General features: G+C 37.1%; 2 protein-coding genes across 5 annotated transcripts; both read right to left on the bottom strand.

Moving 5' to 3' along the window:
* Positions 1 to 362: 362 nt before the first annotated feature.
* LOC110720852 (thymidylate kinase-like) lies at positions 363 to 4,382 on the bottom strand. 4 transcript variants are annotated; one of them, XM_021899926.1, is made up of 6 exons: positions 3,648 to 4,382; positions 2,048 to 2,210; positions 1,860 to 1,961; positions 1,660 to 1,773; positions 1,192 to 1,540; positions 363 to 739 (listed from the first exon to the last, which is right to left on the bottom strand). In XM_021899926.1, the coding sequence occupies exons 4-6, from the start codon at positions 1,676 to 1,678 to the stop codon at positions 559 to 561; spliced, it is 549 nt and encodes a 182-aa protein (XP_021755618.1). In that variant the 5' UTR covers positions 1,679 to 1,773; positions 1,860 to 1,961; positions 2,048 to 2,210; positions 3,648 to 4,382; the 3' UTR covers positions 363 to 558. The 4 variants fall into 4 exon arrangements, 3 of the variants coding, with proteins under 3 accessions (XP_021755618.1, XP_021755619.1, XP_021755620.1); XM_021899927.1 differs by having other exon boundaries at positions 2,134 to 2,210; XR_002511360.1 differs by lacking the exon at positions 363 to 739 and having other exon boundaries at positions 746 to 1,540; positions 1,642 to 1,773.
* A 327-nt stretch (positions 4,383 to 4,709) lies between these two features.
* On the bottom strand, positions 4,710 to 7,230 carry LOC110720672. The gene is made up of 4 exons (XM_021899726.1): positions 6,791 to 7,230; positions 5,862 to 6,285; positions 5,464 to 5,692; positions 4,710 to 5,062 (listed from the first exon to the last, which is right to left on the bottom strand). Exons 1-4 carry the CDS (start codon positions 7,228 to 7,230, stop codon positions 4,710 to 4,712), a joined length of 1,446 nt encoding a protein of 481 aa, XP_021755418.1.
* Between the last annotated feature and the right edge of the window lie 10,493 nt (positions 7,231 to 17,723).

Raw genomic sequence — 17,723 nt, 5'->3', positions numbered from 1 at the left:
AATGACTTTTCTGATAAACTTATTTTTAGTCATTTGCGTCGCCCCTTTATAAACAAGCGACGCAAATGACTCTTCAGATAAACTTTTTTTGTTATTTGCGTCGCTCCTTTATAAACAAGCGACGCAAATAACAAAAAATAAATAAACTTATTTTTTGTTATTTGCGTCACTTGTTTATATAGGAGTGACGCAAATGACTGAGTAGACAATACAAAACTGATGTATTTGCGTCACTTGTTTGTTTAATGAGTGACGCAAATGAGGTGAATTTTTTTTTTTTAATTATAATATAATAATTGCCTTGTATATGTTTGTAGTACCTGTTTTCCTAGGTATAAAGTAATATGCTAACGCTAATATAATTGAAATTAAAATGCAATATTATTGAATAATGCAAATGTAAATTTCGGCAGAGTCTCCTTTGTAATTTGGCCTACCCATAAATTTCCAAACCATGTTTCTTAACCAAATCAACGTATAATACAACTCCAACTTCTAGAATTAAACTTAAAGGTAGAAGTACCTCAACAGCTCAACCTAGAGTTCAAAACGTGGTAACTACTGTTTACTAACTATAGTATACAATTTCGCCCAAGCGAGCAAGAGGCATATGGCAGCTTGCCTATTGTGACCAGAAGTGAGACAGAGCCCTTCCATTTTTGCAGGCCACAACACACTCAAGCACATATTCTCTGAGCTTCTTCTGGACTTCTTCCATTGGCAAGCAGGCATCAACCATCTGTTATCATTCAGCATCGTATGAAAATCTAGATGGCATTATTACGGAATTTGATGAAACAGCAACTATCTCACATAATCTAGTTAAAAAACATAATTTACAAAAATAAAAAGAACATTGCAAGAAACTGGAACATGTTTAAGTAAAAGAAAATTAGTATAACCTGCACTACATGTATTGCAGGCATCACTATAATGACACTATGCAAGATAAAGTCACCACTGTCAAACCTATTAACCTTACAGCCTTACCAAAATTGTACAGTCTGATGCAAGCTATGAAAAAACTAAGATTTGGTTTAACAGCCATGTCTCAGATCTTACCAAATAAATTAACCAATAAATAACAACATAGAAAGGAATTAGATTCAGCTAAACATAACATCAAACACATGGTATGCAACTCACAAATTATGTATAAAAAAACAATCATAAAAAGAAAAAAGAAACAACCTTTTCTCCCAACGATTAGCACTGAACAAAAGATGAATAGTATGATCATCCAAATTAGATTGATTGGAAAGATAAGCACAGATCATCTGCCCAACAGCAGTATTTCGATCCGGAAACCGCCATAACTCAGCAGAATACCCAATACTTTGCAAGTGAGAGAGAAGCTGAATACACTGAGAGCTCTTTCCACTTCGATCTAACCCTTCTAATACAACCAAAGCACCTCTTGATTGTAAATTGGGGTTTAGGGCAGAAACTTCAATTTTCTTGGAAGAATCATTCTCCATTTTTGTAGCAAAAATTGAACAATTTAACTGAAATTTAACATCCTGGTTTCTCCTCTGTGCTCCTACAAAGTGCACCCAAGAAACAACTCAGATCAATATTTTGGTAATTAATATCGAAATCCTGCTTCTGTTGCAAAGGAAGATAACTGGGCATAAATTATACATCATTTGTAGTTATTACTTGTGAACTTCACTGTCATGTCTTTTCCTTGTCATCTGCCATGTAAACGGACTATTAGGATCCACACCAGGCTGTGAAATTTCCAAACCATGTTTCTTAACCAAATCAACGTATCTGAAAATTCAATAAAAAAAAATGACAAAAGTTCTGTACTGAATAGCTCAAGACATTAGAGGATATGATGCAGAAAGAGTGCTAACTTTTCAGAATCAAAATTATCCACTCCCAAATCTTCGTCCCAGATAAATATGTAATCATATGGTGCCACAATGTCAGGATGTAGAAATCGTTTTGCATACCACCTTTAACCATACAATGAAAGAACGGATCAGTATGATAAAATTGATAATTAATCTGACCCAATTGCCTTAAAAACTAGAGTACTAACCATTTCGCACTAGTTTGCAAAATTACCAAGCAGAGACACAATTATGAATCATGTAAGAATAGCCAAAGTTTGCAAATAAAGCTTACTCAGCACACTCATTAATCTTCCCCGAATTCTGGCTTTCCACAATCTTCAGAATCAAAGACTTGTTTTCATCCAAGTACTGCCAAGATTTAAACCAACCAAAATTTAGAAATCAATAAGAAAAAAATATTTCCAGATGAGAACTAACCAAGCAGTATATATAGATGAAGCGGCTAATAGACTAGAATCATAAGTGAATTAATGTAACAAAGGATGAATATGTCATGCATAACCAAAGTGTATTACAGTACATATCAATTTTTACTTAAGCGTAAGGATCAAATGATCTGCAATTAGCAATGTTTTAGAATCTACCCCGGTAGCCCTACACTAAGATAAAAGGCAATGCATACAACACCATTCCCTTATATAATTTCATATGTATTAATTGTTTTATCAATGATCATTTGATTCACAATAACTTCCTTTTATTCAACCATTTACAAGGGAACATACGGATTCTCCATTTTAATGAATCGGAGATGACAGTTGTTCATGCTTGAGACTTACAAAAAAAAAAATTAAAAATAATAATAATAATAATTCTGGGTTTTTTCCTCCAGATTTAGGCCTTCAAAAGTAGCTTAACAGATAAGAAAACTTGATACTAGGTTTAAAAACAAGTTAAAAACCATCATCACTAAAAACCACTAGTTAAAAAAGTACATTTACACTATTTTTCATTATTAGCCAAATAGTCATAACATTAGTTGACTAAGAAATACTGACATTGCCTCCTTTTCAATAAAGGTTTAAACTAAATTTCTAATACCAGCAAAACAAAAAGGTCTTACAGAACTGATGAATATGTGAAGACCATTACAGGAGCCGACACCTAAAGCTTCATTACAGTAAATTTTAAGTTTGCTACACTTCAATGATTACACTGACATTTTATACTTCCATTTATATTTATATTTATATTTATATTTTCATGTTAATTCTTAAATTGCTTGTTGTGGTCCAAGTTCAGAAAAGGTTCAATTTCCAACTGCCGGAAAAGTTAAGTTTGGACCAAAAGGCAGATCTTAGGCCAGGGGTTGAACCATGCTCTTAAGGTATGTTGAACAGCATGCCAGCAATAATCAAGCTGCATGACAGTATGTATGATGGATATCGACTTTTCGATGCTTACAAATGCGAGCACGTAAACCTTAATCATCTGTTAGGCTAATTACAACTAAGATAGACATAACAATGTATCACTCGACTGAAGTGCTCATTCAGCATGCTTCAATGACTAAACCCGAGATCATAATGGACTTTTTAATTGCAATTAAGGCAATAATAACTTAAATCATCAAGTAATGTACATTTGTACTAGACTAGAATAGATTAAGGCAGTAATAACTTAAATCAAAGTTTGCAAAATTACCAAGCAGAGACACAATAATTATGAATCATGTAAGAATAGCCAAAGTTTGAAAATTAAGCTTACTCAGCACACTTATTAATCTTCCCCGAATTCGAAGCCTTAAACCAAGAAAAGATTGAACATAAATAGAAGCACTCTTACCATAGGTGGAATTGACTTCAAAAATTCAACAATGTCGAGCCGAAATCGAACTTCAATTGTTGTTGCTGTAATTTGCTTGAATTTCCTCGGGTTTTTTGGGGCGAAATTAAGCGATTTTTCCACTCGAAAATTTCAGTTATTGCTCGAATTTTTGTTGCTGTAATTTCTTGACTTGAACCCAGAAAAAGACGTAATTCAAACAATTATTGTTGCTGTAATTTCTTGACTTAACCTATTGTTGCTGTAATTTCTTGACTGAAATTCGAACAAAAATTATTTATGACTGAAATGGGACGAATTTCTTAGGGTATATTGCGTCGCTGCCAAAAACCCTAGAAATCCCCCAATCGAACTTGAAGACCGAAATTGAATTTTTTGGGGCTTTTAGGATTCGAATTTGTATGCTTTTGAGTTGATTTTTTGCTCGAAATGGGGGATTTTTGGTCGGAAACAATCAATTTTTCTGGGTTTAAGGCTTCGAATTTCTTAGGGTTTTTGGTCTAAATTTTTGCTCGAAATTGCTCGAATTTGCAGCCGATTATGGGTCTTCGACTTCACTGCGATTTCAGATGTTAAATTTGCTGGGGAAACGCAAGTTTTTGGCCGAATTTGTTGGATTTCAGAGACAAATTTGTGGGTGTTTTGCTGTAGAAATTCGCTGGAATTTAAGAACTCTTGTTTTTTTTTTCTTTTTGTATAGTGAATGTAGGTACCTGATGAAAAACTAAGGTAAAAAACGCAGAAAAAACCTAAAGCCAAAAGAGTTATTTGCGTCACTTTATTATGAAAAAGCGACGCAAATAACCTTGTTTATAATGTTGTACAATGTACATATGCGTCGCTCATTAGTAAAAGAGTGACGCAATTTACTTAATCACTTATTTGCGTCGCTTGCTAACTAATGAGTGACGCAAATAAGTTTATTAATTGCGTCGCTTTAATAAATAGGAGCGACGCAAATGATAGAAAGCTGAAATGCACTTGAGTTTTGCGTCGCTTCTTAAATAATATGCGACGCAAATAATTTAAAAGGAAGGTAAAATAAAACATTTGCTTCGCTCCTTAGAATGAGTGACGCAAATATGGCGACGCAAATGTACATTTTTCTACTAGTGCATCAAAGTCTATCAGGTCACTCACGGTATTCAAGCCCTCAACTTCCTTACTCAACACATACTTCCCTTCAGCATCTGCAATCCAAGGGTCACGCCATATATTCAACTTCGAGCCATTTCCTATGCGCCAGATTAAGCCCTCCTTAAGGAGAGCTTTTGAGCTCCATATACTTCTCCATGAGAAACTCCCTGCCACACTAAGATAAGAGTCGAGGAAAGAGTTATTTGGGTAATATTTTGCCTTCATAACTCTACCCAATAGAGAGCTTTCCAGGTGGACTAGCCTCCACACTTGTCGACCTAGAAGAGCATCATTAAAGACCTCTAGATCTTTAAAACCCATCCCACCGAGACATTTAGGAGTGCACATATAATCCCATGACTTCTAGTGAATTTTTCTCTTATTATCTCGTTGACCCCAATAGAAACGAGCCATTGCCGATCGGATACTTTGGATAACCGAGCTAGGAAATTAATACACACCCATCAGGTATGTAGTAATTGCTTGAATGACCGCCTTTAAGAGTACCTCCTTGCCAGCTCTCGATAATAATTTTTCTTTCCAACCTTGAAGCTTTTTCCAAATTATGTCCATCAAATCTCTAAAAATTGCCTTCTTTGATCTCCCTGCTAAAGTTGGGATCCCCAGGTACTTCCCGTGTCTAGCTCCTGGCGCATATTTAAAACACCCATCAACTCACTTTTTTGCTCGGCCTTAACCCCACTGCTAAAAGAAACTTCAGACTTCTCATAGTTAATTTTCCGACCAGATGCTACTTCATATTTGTTGAGTATATCAACTATAGCTTCGCATTCACATCTGTTTGCTCTAGCAAAAAAGAGGCTATCATTTGCGAACAATAAGTGAGAAATAACAGGACCACTCCTAGATGCTTTTGCCCCATGAAGTTCTCCAATCTGCACTTTATTCTACAACATATGGGAGAAAGCATCTGCAACCAAAATAAACAAATAGGGAGATAAAGGGTCCCCTTGGCGGAGCCCCCGGGAGGGGAGCACCGCACCACACACACTACCATTCACAGTAAAAGAGTAAAAACGGTAGATACACAACTCATTATCAAATTCACCCAACGACCATCAAACCCATGGTTAGAAGCAATTTCCGCAAAAAACCCCACTCAACACGATCATAGGCTTTGCTCATATCTAGCTTGAGCGCAATGGTGCCCTTCCTACCTTTGCTTCTGTTCTTCATTGTGTGAAATAGCTCCAGAGTTACTAAAGCATTGTCCATAATGAGACAACCAGGAACAAAAGCACTTTGGTTCTCGGTCACAATTCCCGGCAAAATAGATTTTAATCTAAGGACAATAGCTTCCAAGACAATTTTATGCAAAACGTTGCACAAACTAATAAGACGGAACTCAGACATGGTTTTTGGATCTTTGACTTTTGGGATCAAGGCAATGTTAGTATTATTTATGCTCTCCGGAGATAAACGACCATGTAAAATACTACTAACAAAATTATAGACATCATCACCAACAATATGCCAAAATCTTTGACAGAAAATAGCATGCATACCGTCAGGGCCAGGAGCCTTGCAGGGGTGCATTTGTTGCAGAGCTTTGAAGATCTCATCCTTCGAATACGGTCGTAGTAATTATGCATTTTTATCCTCCGGAACAAAAGTTTTAACATGTTGCTAGAGGTGGTTATTGGACAGGGTAGTCTAATGATGATAGGGTCAGGGCCAAGCTTATAGGGTTTTTTAATGGATAGGGTTATTAATGGACAGGGCCCTTATTGGGTAAGGTCAATATAGGGCCAACATGTTTTTCCAATTTAGTTGATAAAGAAAATACATAATGTAAAAATAATTATATAGATTAATTTGTATTCAAATGCATTTAATGATGGCTTTGTCCAATATTTATTTTAATTGATATTTTGTAGGCCCGCCCATTATCGACCCGCGTCCCGCATTGTCCCGACCCTATATTGACCCTATAAAATGTGACCCTCTTTGACCCTGACCCGCAACCGACCCGCACCGACCCTGACCCGACCTGCCCAATAACCAGGTCTACATGCTGCAAAACCTCCCAAACCTCACTATTTGAAGCTCCATGTGAAGAAAATAATCGTGTGTAAAAATTACACACTACATTCTCGATCCTATCCTCATCATCTTGCCAATTTCCCTCATCATCAAATAAGTCATCGATTGTGATTTTCTTTTTTCTCTGAGATGCTTTATGGTGAAAATAGCTAGTATTTCGGTCCCCATCCTTGACCTCCAACACTCTGGAACGAACAAACCAATAAGCTTCATGTTTATTATGGAGATCATCGAGGGTTTTTTCAAGCTCAATCCGAGTGGTACAATCTGCCCGAGACATGGGCTGCTGCTGTAGCTCCTTCAACGCAAACTCGGCATCAGCTATTTTAATACCAAGGTCATCAAAATGCTTCTTGCTCCACTCAAGCAATTTCCTACCCATAGTAGTAATTTTATAAGTCACATTCTGCCCCTCCACCAAGTCCTAAACTCTCTTAATCTCAGCTTTACACTTCTCATCAAGCAACCAAGAAGTTTCAAATTTGAACTGCTTATTTCTCTTTTTTCTCTTTTTTGTAACCTTAGTTCTAATCACAATGGGGGAATGATCAGACGATACTTCAACAAATCTTCAATATAAGCGTGCAGGAATAGTAGTAGCCAAGAGAAAGAGGCTACAAAACGGTCCAATCTTTCTCTAACCCAAGTGTTCTCTGAATTACCACGTTCCCACGTCCACCATTGTCCCTCAAAGCCAAGATCATGAAGTTCACAGTCATCAAAAACTTCTCCAAAATGAGCTATCTCACTTCTATCTCTATCAACACCTCCTTCTTTCTCCTTATATGACAGAATTTCATTAAAGTCACCCCCAAACAAAATAGGCAAAGTGGCCTCCTCATCATAAGAGCCCATGTACAATATTTGTTCCCACCCTCCGGCCACCCATATATCACTACAAACCTCCACGCCACCCCTCCCTTCTTCACATCACCACAAATATGATTTTGGGAAAAAGAAACGAGAGTGAAATCAATGACATTTTCATTCCAATAAAGACACAAACCTCCCAATTTACCTCGCCTAGCCACCCCTAAAGCATTTGAGAAACCTGTCATCTCCTTTAAATTTCTCACTGCACCCTTACAAGTCATAATTTCTGAGATAAAAACTAGATCAGGGGCTATTATATTACTCCATTTACGGAGTCTACGAACTGACTCGGGGTTGCCCATTCCCCGGAAGTTCCAACATAAAGTACTCATAATGACTGACGGGGTTAGTCCATGCCAACCTCCGTCAAAGAAATAGGAGACAGTAGCTCACAAGACAAAGTTTTGTTTCTTTTTGCACCACTAACTCCCAAAGGATCAGCTTCACAGCTCACCTCTCCCTGACTCCTCTTCTTTATTCCACCTAACACACAGTCCCCCTCCCTATCCACCTCCATCTCCCTCTCACTACCCCTAGCAGCCCTCTTCCACTTCCTCACCCCTAAATTAGAAGTGTTTGCATTAAAAATAAAAGGTTAAACCTCTGACACAATCCCACTTTCCTCTAACCCCCTCTTTGTCTCAACAGATGCATCCTCCACTCCCACACGTTTCTGCTCCTCAAGCTTATCAAACACTCCAAGAGCTTCGGGGCTGGCCTCACTAGTCTTTCCATTGTAACATATAATGCTGTCCTCCACCCCCCTTATGACTTCAGATTGAGGTTGGATCACATAGTCCAACTTTGCAACATCCTTATCCTTCACTCTTTGTTTAGTCTCGGGCGGTTTTGTTGTGAAAGACAGAGCTTTTGCTTTGCGCAGCTTTGAAACCTCCTCAGTACGCTTGGTGCGCCCTTTCCTAGGAGAAGCTCGCAACCACAAACCACAAGGTTTCTCTTCACCTTCATTCTCTTCCTCCTCCTTCGTGCAATCTTTCTCGGTATGCTCGAGAACTCCATAAACAAAGCAGAAAGTGGATAACCTTTCATATTTAAGTTGCACCATCGTGACTTCCCCCTTCTTGTTGCGGATTTTCTGAATTCTTCGTAAAGTTTTTATGGTGTCCACCATAACCCTAGCCCATCTCGATTTATCCCAACCAAGTTCATCATCCTCTACTTCAAACACAACTCTGATTTTTCCAGCAATCAATTTCACATCATCATTGGTTCGACAATCAAGGGGTAAATTGTAAAATCGAATCCAGAAAAGGCAAAACTTCAGTTCAATTGTTTTCGATTGTTCGTCCCCCTGTATTTCTTTCAATAAAAGTAATTGGTTGTCAAAATTCCACGGAGCACCATCTAAGATCTTCTTATTGTCACGCCAATGGAAGAATTGAATTACAAACATATTATTTTCAATCTTCCTAAAAACCACATCACGATTCAGAGACCAAATTTGTTTCATCGGTCTCTGAAGCGCCTCAAAATTAAAGGAACGAACGGTCAATAATTTCCCTACAAGCGAAAGCGCGAGTTTCTGATCCAAGAACCATCACCCGTCTCCCCTAAATCTTCAATGTCTTCCTCCTTCGCAGTTATGGAGAAGTTCGCCAATTTCTCAAGAATCTCACTAGCCATGGTAAAAGAGAAACGTCCAAACATCCCTCTGAACAGGGGAGAAGGCTTGAACACGCAAGAGAAATCAAAACTCAGACCTCCGACGAGAAGGAACCCTAGTCGCAAGAGTGAGACTCGGGTTACTACTTTGAAAGAGTACTTGATCAGTGTTAATTGGGTATACTTCGTTAGTGTTATAGGGTTACTCGGTCAGTATTAAAAGGCTTACTTGGTGTAGAAACCCATTTGTGTCTCCCCAAAACCAAACCCAGTGATGAGTACCTTTCGCGTCGAATCATAATCGAATGAAGTGAAAGTGTGGAAAGTCTAGTGTTGCGGATAGTTTTAATTTCTTTCTCTTCTCCCTGTTTTTGAAAACTTATTTTATGAAAATATCCAATCCAGTTTGGTTGGTCCATGATATGGGTCCAATAGTAGTGTAGTTGGATGGGGTTGACAAGAGCTTTCCAACGATATATTATAAGCCCAATTCCGATGAATATTGAGGAAATTATGGCCAATTTACTGAACTGAGCCTGGTTTGAGCCTTACATGCGGCCCAATGATCTAGGGGAGGGTCTAATATAGATTTATCATTCCTAATGCAATTAGGAATGGTTTTAGTCTTCTAGATTCTTCTAGAAGGTTCTTTTCATTCCTAATTCAATTAGCATTGATAAATTGACTTTTGTTGACTTTTTAGAGTTTTAATTAGAATCAAAGAACATTTTTTGAGGAAAATACAATTTATCCTCCTGTAAGGCAATTTTTTATCTGATTTTAAGAAAACGCGTGGATTTCTGAGTCAGCGCCAAACGCCAACTGTAGCGCCTGACGCTACGATTGGCGCCTGGCGCTAGACTTGGCGCCAACCTTAGCGTCTGGCGCTAAGGTCAGCGTCTGGCGTCAACTCGGTTTTTTGCGTAAGAACTCTGTTTTTGATATTTTATCTTTTTGGCTGATTTTCTTTATAAATAACGTCGTAAAAACTCCGTTTTGATTCACCAACTCTCATCAAGATTCTTTTGATTACTCTCTCTCTCCTTTCTAAACTAGCCTTTTCTCAAATATAAAAATTCCGCATTCATTAGATCCAGATACACCTAGCCATATTTGAAGTTGCCTTCGCCCTAGACGTGAAAGGTTTTAATTTCTGAGGGTTTGGTCCCAAATCTCTCTTTCAATTATTATTTAATTTAATTGTTTTGTTTATTATTTTCCTTGAAGTTACTAACGTGTGTATTTTGTTATTAGAAAGAGGTACGAGGCATCAAAGTAAGTACTTTAATTGTTTTATTGATGTTATTATGTAGAAATCATGCTTAGATCGTTATTTTGATTCATAGTATCATGTCTAGGGTAACTTTAATATCAAGTATGATTAAAAGTATGATGATTTTTATGTTCTTTCTAATATTTATTCATGTTAGTATCATGTTAGGGCTAAAGATTTGAATTATATTGTTTAGTGACATGCTAGGGTTTGTTATTAATCTTGTTAGTATCATGCCTAGGATCTTGCTATTATTATGCTTTAACATGATTCATGATTATTTTTATAATTGTTTTGATTATGATTATAATTTTATGATTGTTATAATTATTATTATGATGATTATTATTATGTTGCTTGATGATATTTATTGTTATTGCTTGATCACACCTTTTATGCATGTTTAAAGGGAATTTGTACTTGTAATCATGCTTAATAAGATAATTAATAATCTTGTTTAGGGTTAATTTGATTATAATTCAAGTGATCGCCAATAATAGATTTATTTGTGCATTAATATTCAACCAACATAGATTAAACAGGTTTAGGGTAAACCTATTGATTGCATGTTAGTCAGAAAGCGCACATGAATACGACCAGAATAAAGTAGGGGCCTATTATTAAGGCAGGTTCAATCTCTTTTACGTTGGATTTGTACCTTCATCCCCGAATCGTATTTGGTTCAAGACCTTATGGAGTTGACGATCTCTTGGATCGTTAAGGGGTGTAACCTTCACCTTGTGAACGTTTTACAAGTTCCTAAAAAAACTTGTTGGCGACTCTTTTGCTCTATCTTCTTTCCCTTTGGACGCCACCGTACTTTAGTGTATGATCACAGTGGGGTTAGTTCAAACTAGGGGATCAATGCTTGAAATATTCCCTACAGTTTTTGGTGACTCCACTGGGGAGGATTTCTATTTTAATTCCTGAATTTGTTTCGGCAATGATTTAGAATGAGTGGATGAAACTCGAAACATTCTAAGTATTTCATGTGCGTAATTTTGTTTAACATTATTGTCATATACATAAAAAGATCTCATTGGAAAGACCATCCGTAATGAGTTTAAACATAGGATTTTACATGTAGGAAATTTGAGAAATATCTTTCACAACTAGGATCAAAATAACACCGCGCGAAACTGGAATATTTTATCGAGCACAGAAAGCTGCTGAGGCATGTAGGAATTAGCGTCAGCAAACAGAAAATTAGCGCCAGAATTTTGACTGTAGCGCCAGACGACAGTTTTGTCGTCAGGTGCTACAGCCAAAATCCGGCGCCAATCTCTGTTTGTTGGCGCCAAGTTCTTCCAATACCGAACCAGAAATATGCGTTCTAATTTTGACTAGTTTTTAGCACTATTAGCTCGATCCTACTTCCTGATTGAGTTTTTCTCACTTTTCTAAAACCCATATGTGGTCTACATATGGACATAACCCCTTGGGAATTCATGCTCCATCTACCTGATTGAACGCTCTGAGCAACAAAAGGTACATCCGAGAATGTTGAATTCACCAAACCATGGAAGCGAGTTTTTCTAAACTCGCGGTGTCCCATCCACTCGCGCCAACCCTTCACGGTTAGGCTTCCGCGCGGTGCATCCGGAAAATTAACCATGGACCCTCTTTGACTAAACCATATCCCGAACTTTAGAGAACTAGAGCCAACCCTTTATAGTTAATCAGATTATAAAGGGCTTTCGCTACGTATTATAATTACACAATTAATTTACCCGGTATTAAATCTCATCTTTCGAATCTCAACCTAACCATTTATAAATAAACTTGCCTATTGAAACTAGACCTAAACATCAATTCTTATCTATCGAATCTCGAATCAATATTGTCAAACTCATGCATAAAAGATCAGGCCTAATCTAGTCACAGAGCATTAAATCAATCAATAGGATATTAATCTAGCATTGATAATTAACAACAATAAATTACCCCTTCATATTATTTATGGATCCCCATAAACCCTAGAAAAAAACTACTCACACATAATAAAAACTAAACTAATAAAAGCAATAAAGCAAGACATAATCAAAGGAATGGAATAAACAACTAAGATTAAGAGAAGAGACATAGTTACCAAACAAATCTGGAATTAAGAATGGATTAAGAACAAAGGTATAAGACAGAGAGAATCTAAGAAAACAATTAAGAGAGTAAATAAAGAGTAAAGAGAGTAAAAGAGAGAGATCCTAAAATCGTATTACGGAAGAGTATTTATACTCCGTACAAATCCTAAACTAAAACAAACTAAAACGACGCTAATCGTCTCCTAATAATTACACGCGCCCGATCGGGCGAGGCACCGCCCGATCGGGCGCACCTTTTTGCTCTTCAACACGCTTCTTGCGCCCGGCCGGGCGCATCACCGGGCGCCGACCTTTGCTTCTCTCGCCCGGACGGGCGCGCCTCCGAGCGCCAGCCTTTTTAGCCGGGCGGCTCTCTTAGGCCACTAATTAGACTACGATTAGGCTCCAATTCTTCGGGCCAATCTCGATTTCCTCTTTGGGTCTTGAATACTCGGTCCAAATGCCCCGGTATCACCTATACCGAGCCTTTAATCACCGGTTCGATGGCTCTAACCGGCCCTGGGCTGTAAAATCTGGTCGTGCTTCTCCAATGCTCGTGATTGCTCCAAAATATCTCGGGAAAATACTCCAAAAGTGTAAATCCCTGCAAAAGTCAACCAAATCTACGAAAACACTAGAAAACACCAATTAGTAATAAAAGTGGCTCTAAAGAGCCAAAAACACTACTAATTATGACCAAGGGACGGGGGTAAAATACTATATAAAATAGACACATCAGTGACAATATTGATGTAGCTACATCAAGCTACGTTGCTCAAACAAGCTACGTTGCTTGATTTTTCAAAGAATACTTCATCCACTTATATTATGATGTGTATAATTAAAACTATTTTATTTACTTATCTTTTCAAGCTACAACATTCTATTTCTAACCATTGGAGCACCTTGTAGCTTAATAATTTACTAGCTCAAAATTTTAATGTATCAAGGTAAGCAACAAGCCCTTATAGCTTACCATTGGAGATCGATGCTCTGATACGTCTTAAATCTAATGTATTGTGCATATACGTAAAGCCCAATTTCAAACCTTATGTCTAAGTTGTACTCCGGTTTTTCCTCCTCGTACCTTTTAGGCCCTTCTCTATAAATTGGTTATAGACTTATAGTTCATCCACAAACCAAGGATTGAACTAAACAGCTAATTTTTCAATTATTTTCATGTATTACAAAAAAAGAAGCCTTTACTGCTTTAGCATAAACATATTTAATTAGCATTATTAAAATAATAATGGTTGATCATATCATGCATGATCTATTCTTATCTAATTACTAACCTTAAACCATGATTTAACAAGTTTAAGGTTATAAAAAAGAGCCAATAAGCTGTCAGAATTTGATACATTGAAGATTAAACAAACATAAAAAAACCAAAAAAGATCCATATTATTTAATCTCAACATGTAACAACAGAAACCTCATCAAAAAAGAGAGATTCAACAATAATACTTTAATCAATTAGAACAACTAATTTAACTAACTGAAGTAACTGTATTTTAAAAAATCATCACAACAAAACTTTTATCATCATCATCATTCGTTCATTCTTAATTCATTAACAACTACAAATTACTCCTTAAAAATACATAGGAGAGATCAGCAAAGTAGCACTAAAACTTCTGCTACATACAAGATCAAACAAAAACTACTACCTGTACACAAATAACAAAACATCACATATACTACTACACCCACCATTACAATAATAACTATAATTAATTAGCTTATTATTCTTAATCTTGTTGGAACCCTTAGCAGGACGGCACGGGTCAGAGGCGAAGAGGCCTCAACAGAGGTTGTTGAAACCTCAGCCTCGACATCGGTTCGCTTAGCAAAGCGGCCCTAGATGCGAAGCCTAGTTTCAGCATATGCCTTCCTAGATGCATAGCGGATAGTTTTCTCAAACTTGCGATTCTTCCTCATCTCCCTAAATACCATAAATAATTCATTTCGAATTTTTTTAAATAATTTACAAAATACTTATTTAAAATTAAATACGCATAAAATTAAGGGGTATTACAAAGATGTTCAAATGTCCAAGTACCATTGTCTTCCAAAGCCCGAATTTCTTCCTGCATAGACGTGCGCCATCCATCAAATTTCATCGCCTCTCTGAAGGTTTTTGGATCTTTACTTCGAATAACTACTGAAATAAATTTCTGATAATTCACAGAAATATTATCACAATGTATATAGTGTGCTAGGGGATACGGAGTACCTGAGGACTGATTGGATGGCAGAGACGGACGTTTAGCAACAACCGTGTGTGTAAAAAAATCACGGAGCAAAATAGAAGGATATTTTCTGGAAAACCCCAACCCATGTCAACATTATGCTGCTGCTATGACGAGGGAGCAATCGTGCTGTGAGGGCGCTCGGGTTGCTGCGGTTGGGCAGTGGTAGCAGCTTTACCATGCTGCTGTTCTGACAGCTGTTGCTGTTGTCGGGTCTGCTATGGGTAGCAGTAGTGTGCTTCTGTGTTGGCTGTTGCTGTGGTTCTAGCTGACGGGCAGAAGCAGTGTGCTGCTGGGAAGCAGCACTGCAGCCGTGTGCTGTTGTGCTGGCTGCTATTGCTGTTCGGATTGTTGGGCAGCAGCAGTGTCCTCTGTTGTCCCCCTGCGGGCAACAGCATTTTTGCACGAGGTGCATGGGGAGAAGGATGCCTCTTGTTGGTCTTGCATTTGATGCTTACTAGTTTCTCTCCCATTAATAATTTCAGTCACATTTCCAACATTATTTGCAATAAAATCATCATTACAAATATTTAGATCAAAATTAACATCTTCGGGGCAACCAAAAGAGAAAACATCTTCCACAAATTTCACATCACGAGAGACAAAAAATTCCTTTGTTTCAAGGTCAAACAACTTCCACCCCTTTTTTCCAAACGGATACCCCATGAATACACATTTACGACTTCTACTAGCAAATTTATCTCCTTTAGTCTTTTGATTTTGAGCAAAACACAAGCACCCAAAAGTACGAATAGCATCAAACGAAGGAGATTTATCGAATAGAATTTCAAATGGGGTTTTATTTTGTAGGAGTGGAGTTGGGATTCTATATATTTATCAAATGAACTACAACTAAAACACATTCACCCCAAAAACAGATAGGCAATTTGGCTTGGAATCTCAAGGCTCTCCCAACATTAAAATTATGTATGTGTTTTCTCTCTACTCTCCCATTTTGTTGAGGAGTACTCACACATGAGGTTTGAAAAATAATTCCGGTTGCAACAAAATAATCAACCAAACAATTAAATTTGGTTCCATTATCCCTCTAAACAATTTTAATTGTTTGATTAAATTACATATCAATCATAGCAATAAAGGTCATGAACATCTTAAATAATACTTCAATCTTATCAATCAACAAATAAATTCAAATTGCTCGGGAAAAGTCATCAACAATTGTTAAAAAAATAACGTGCCTCACATGACGAAACATAATGTCTATACGGATCCCACAAATCACAATGTATTTTCTCGAAAATTCTAGATGATTTATTCTCAGTTAAAGGAAATTTGTCTCTAGGATGTTGAGGAAGAAAACACACTTCACGTCCCTTTGCTATTAGGCTACCTTTAGTATTACGAATATGAGGAAGTAGCGGCTTTACCACTCTTTCCAAAGGATGACCCATTCTTCTATGCCATAGCTCCAAATCTGATGTTGCTCCGATCACAGACACACGTTGCACCACATCCAGTTTGCTAAATAAGTAATAAAGTCCCTCTCAACAACTTTTAGTCCTTCATTTGGTCCTATATAGCACACATATATGAATTAAATTGAACACCAACTTTTAATTGATCACTAAGTTGTGAAATGGTAATTAAATTGCAAGTCAAATGTGGCACAAAAAGAACTCCATTGATGGTGGTTTTATCTGACAAGCGGACCGATTCTTCCAAAGTAGCGAGTACACTCTCGCCATTTGGTAACCCAACCGGACATTCAATGTTGTGGGTATCAAATAACCAAGATTTATTGCCGGTAACATGATGAGTAGCTTTGGTATCTATAATCCAACAAGTATCATCACATTGACGATATAAGTGATTTTCGTGAATTTTTGCAATACCCATAATTATAGGTAAAGGAGACGGAAGTGGTGTTTCACCGCCGGCTATGGTTGTTTATTTTGAAAAAAAAAAATAACCAATATTTGATTGGAGCTCGGTTTTGCTCTGAAAAAACCAAATATTGTTATATTTGCAGGTTCAAAAAGAATGACGTTCTTGTTTCATTGATGACCGATGAGTTCAAAAAAGATTGACAAAACTTGTTATATTTATAGGTGCTTGACAAAACTTGCAAAAACCATTTCAAGCACTAGTTAATTAACAACAAATGGATACATTCTAACCACTAAGCATATATTGAGTATTAAGAACCATTCAAACATTAACTACTGAATCTAAATAACGTTCTAAAAAACAACAAAGACGAGGATTAGAAGATGAAGACATTGCACTTGGTGTTGTTGTTGGGCTACTTATGTCGTCTTTGGCGTCGCTTGGGCGGAAGTAATTCCCGTAAAGGAATGTGAGGCTAACACAAGTTGTTAACACAATCCAAAAACGCGTCGACCCAAATCCAAATAAGTAATATTCAGTGCAAATTGCTGCTGATATTACAAACTTGAAATATCCAAAATCAAGGATTATTGGTAAGACTCCATGATACAACCCACGAATTCTACACATTTCTACCAAACAAAAACTCTGGACTACAAGGCATAATATCCCAATGAGAAAAAACAAATTATCAAACTTATTAATTGGTGAAACAATGTAGAAGTTTATGAATTGGAACGAACAACAAAGCAATACAAAACTTGGACCAAACACTGCAAATTTCATCAAGTATTTTGATGATAAAGCCACAAACGCCAAGGAGAAAAGAGCAAGGAGGAAGTTGGTAATAATTATGGTGTAGATAAATATCAAGGGAAATCCGGCGACTTTTCGTAGGGAAACCAAGGAATTCTCATCCTCCTCCTCG

Source organism: Chenopodium quinoa, unplaced genomic scaffold (genome assembly GCF_001683475.1).
Source record: "Chenopodium quinoa cultivar QQ74 unplaced genomic scaffold, ASM168347v1, whole genome shotgun sequence".
Classification (NCBI taxonomy): domain Eukaryota; kingdom Viridiplantae; phylum Streptophyta; class Magnoliopsida; order Caryophyllales; family Amaranthaceae; genus Chenopodium; species Chenopodium quinoa.
This window is presented reverse-complemented; position numbering and strand designations above follow the sequence as displayed.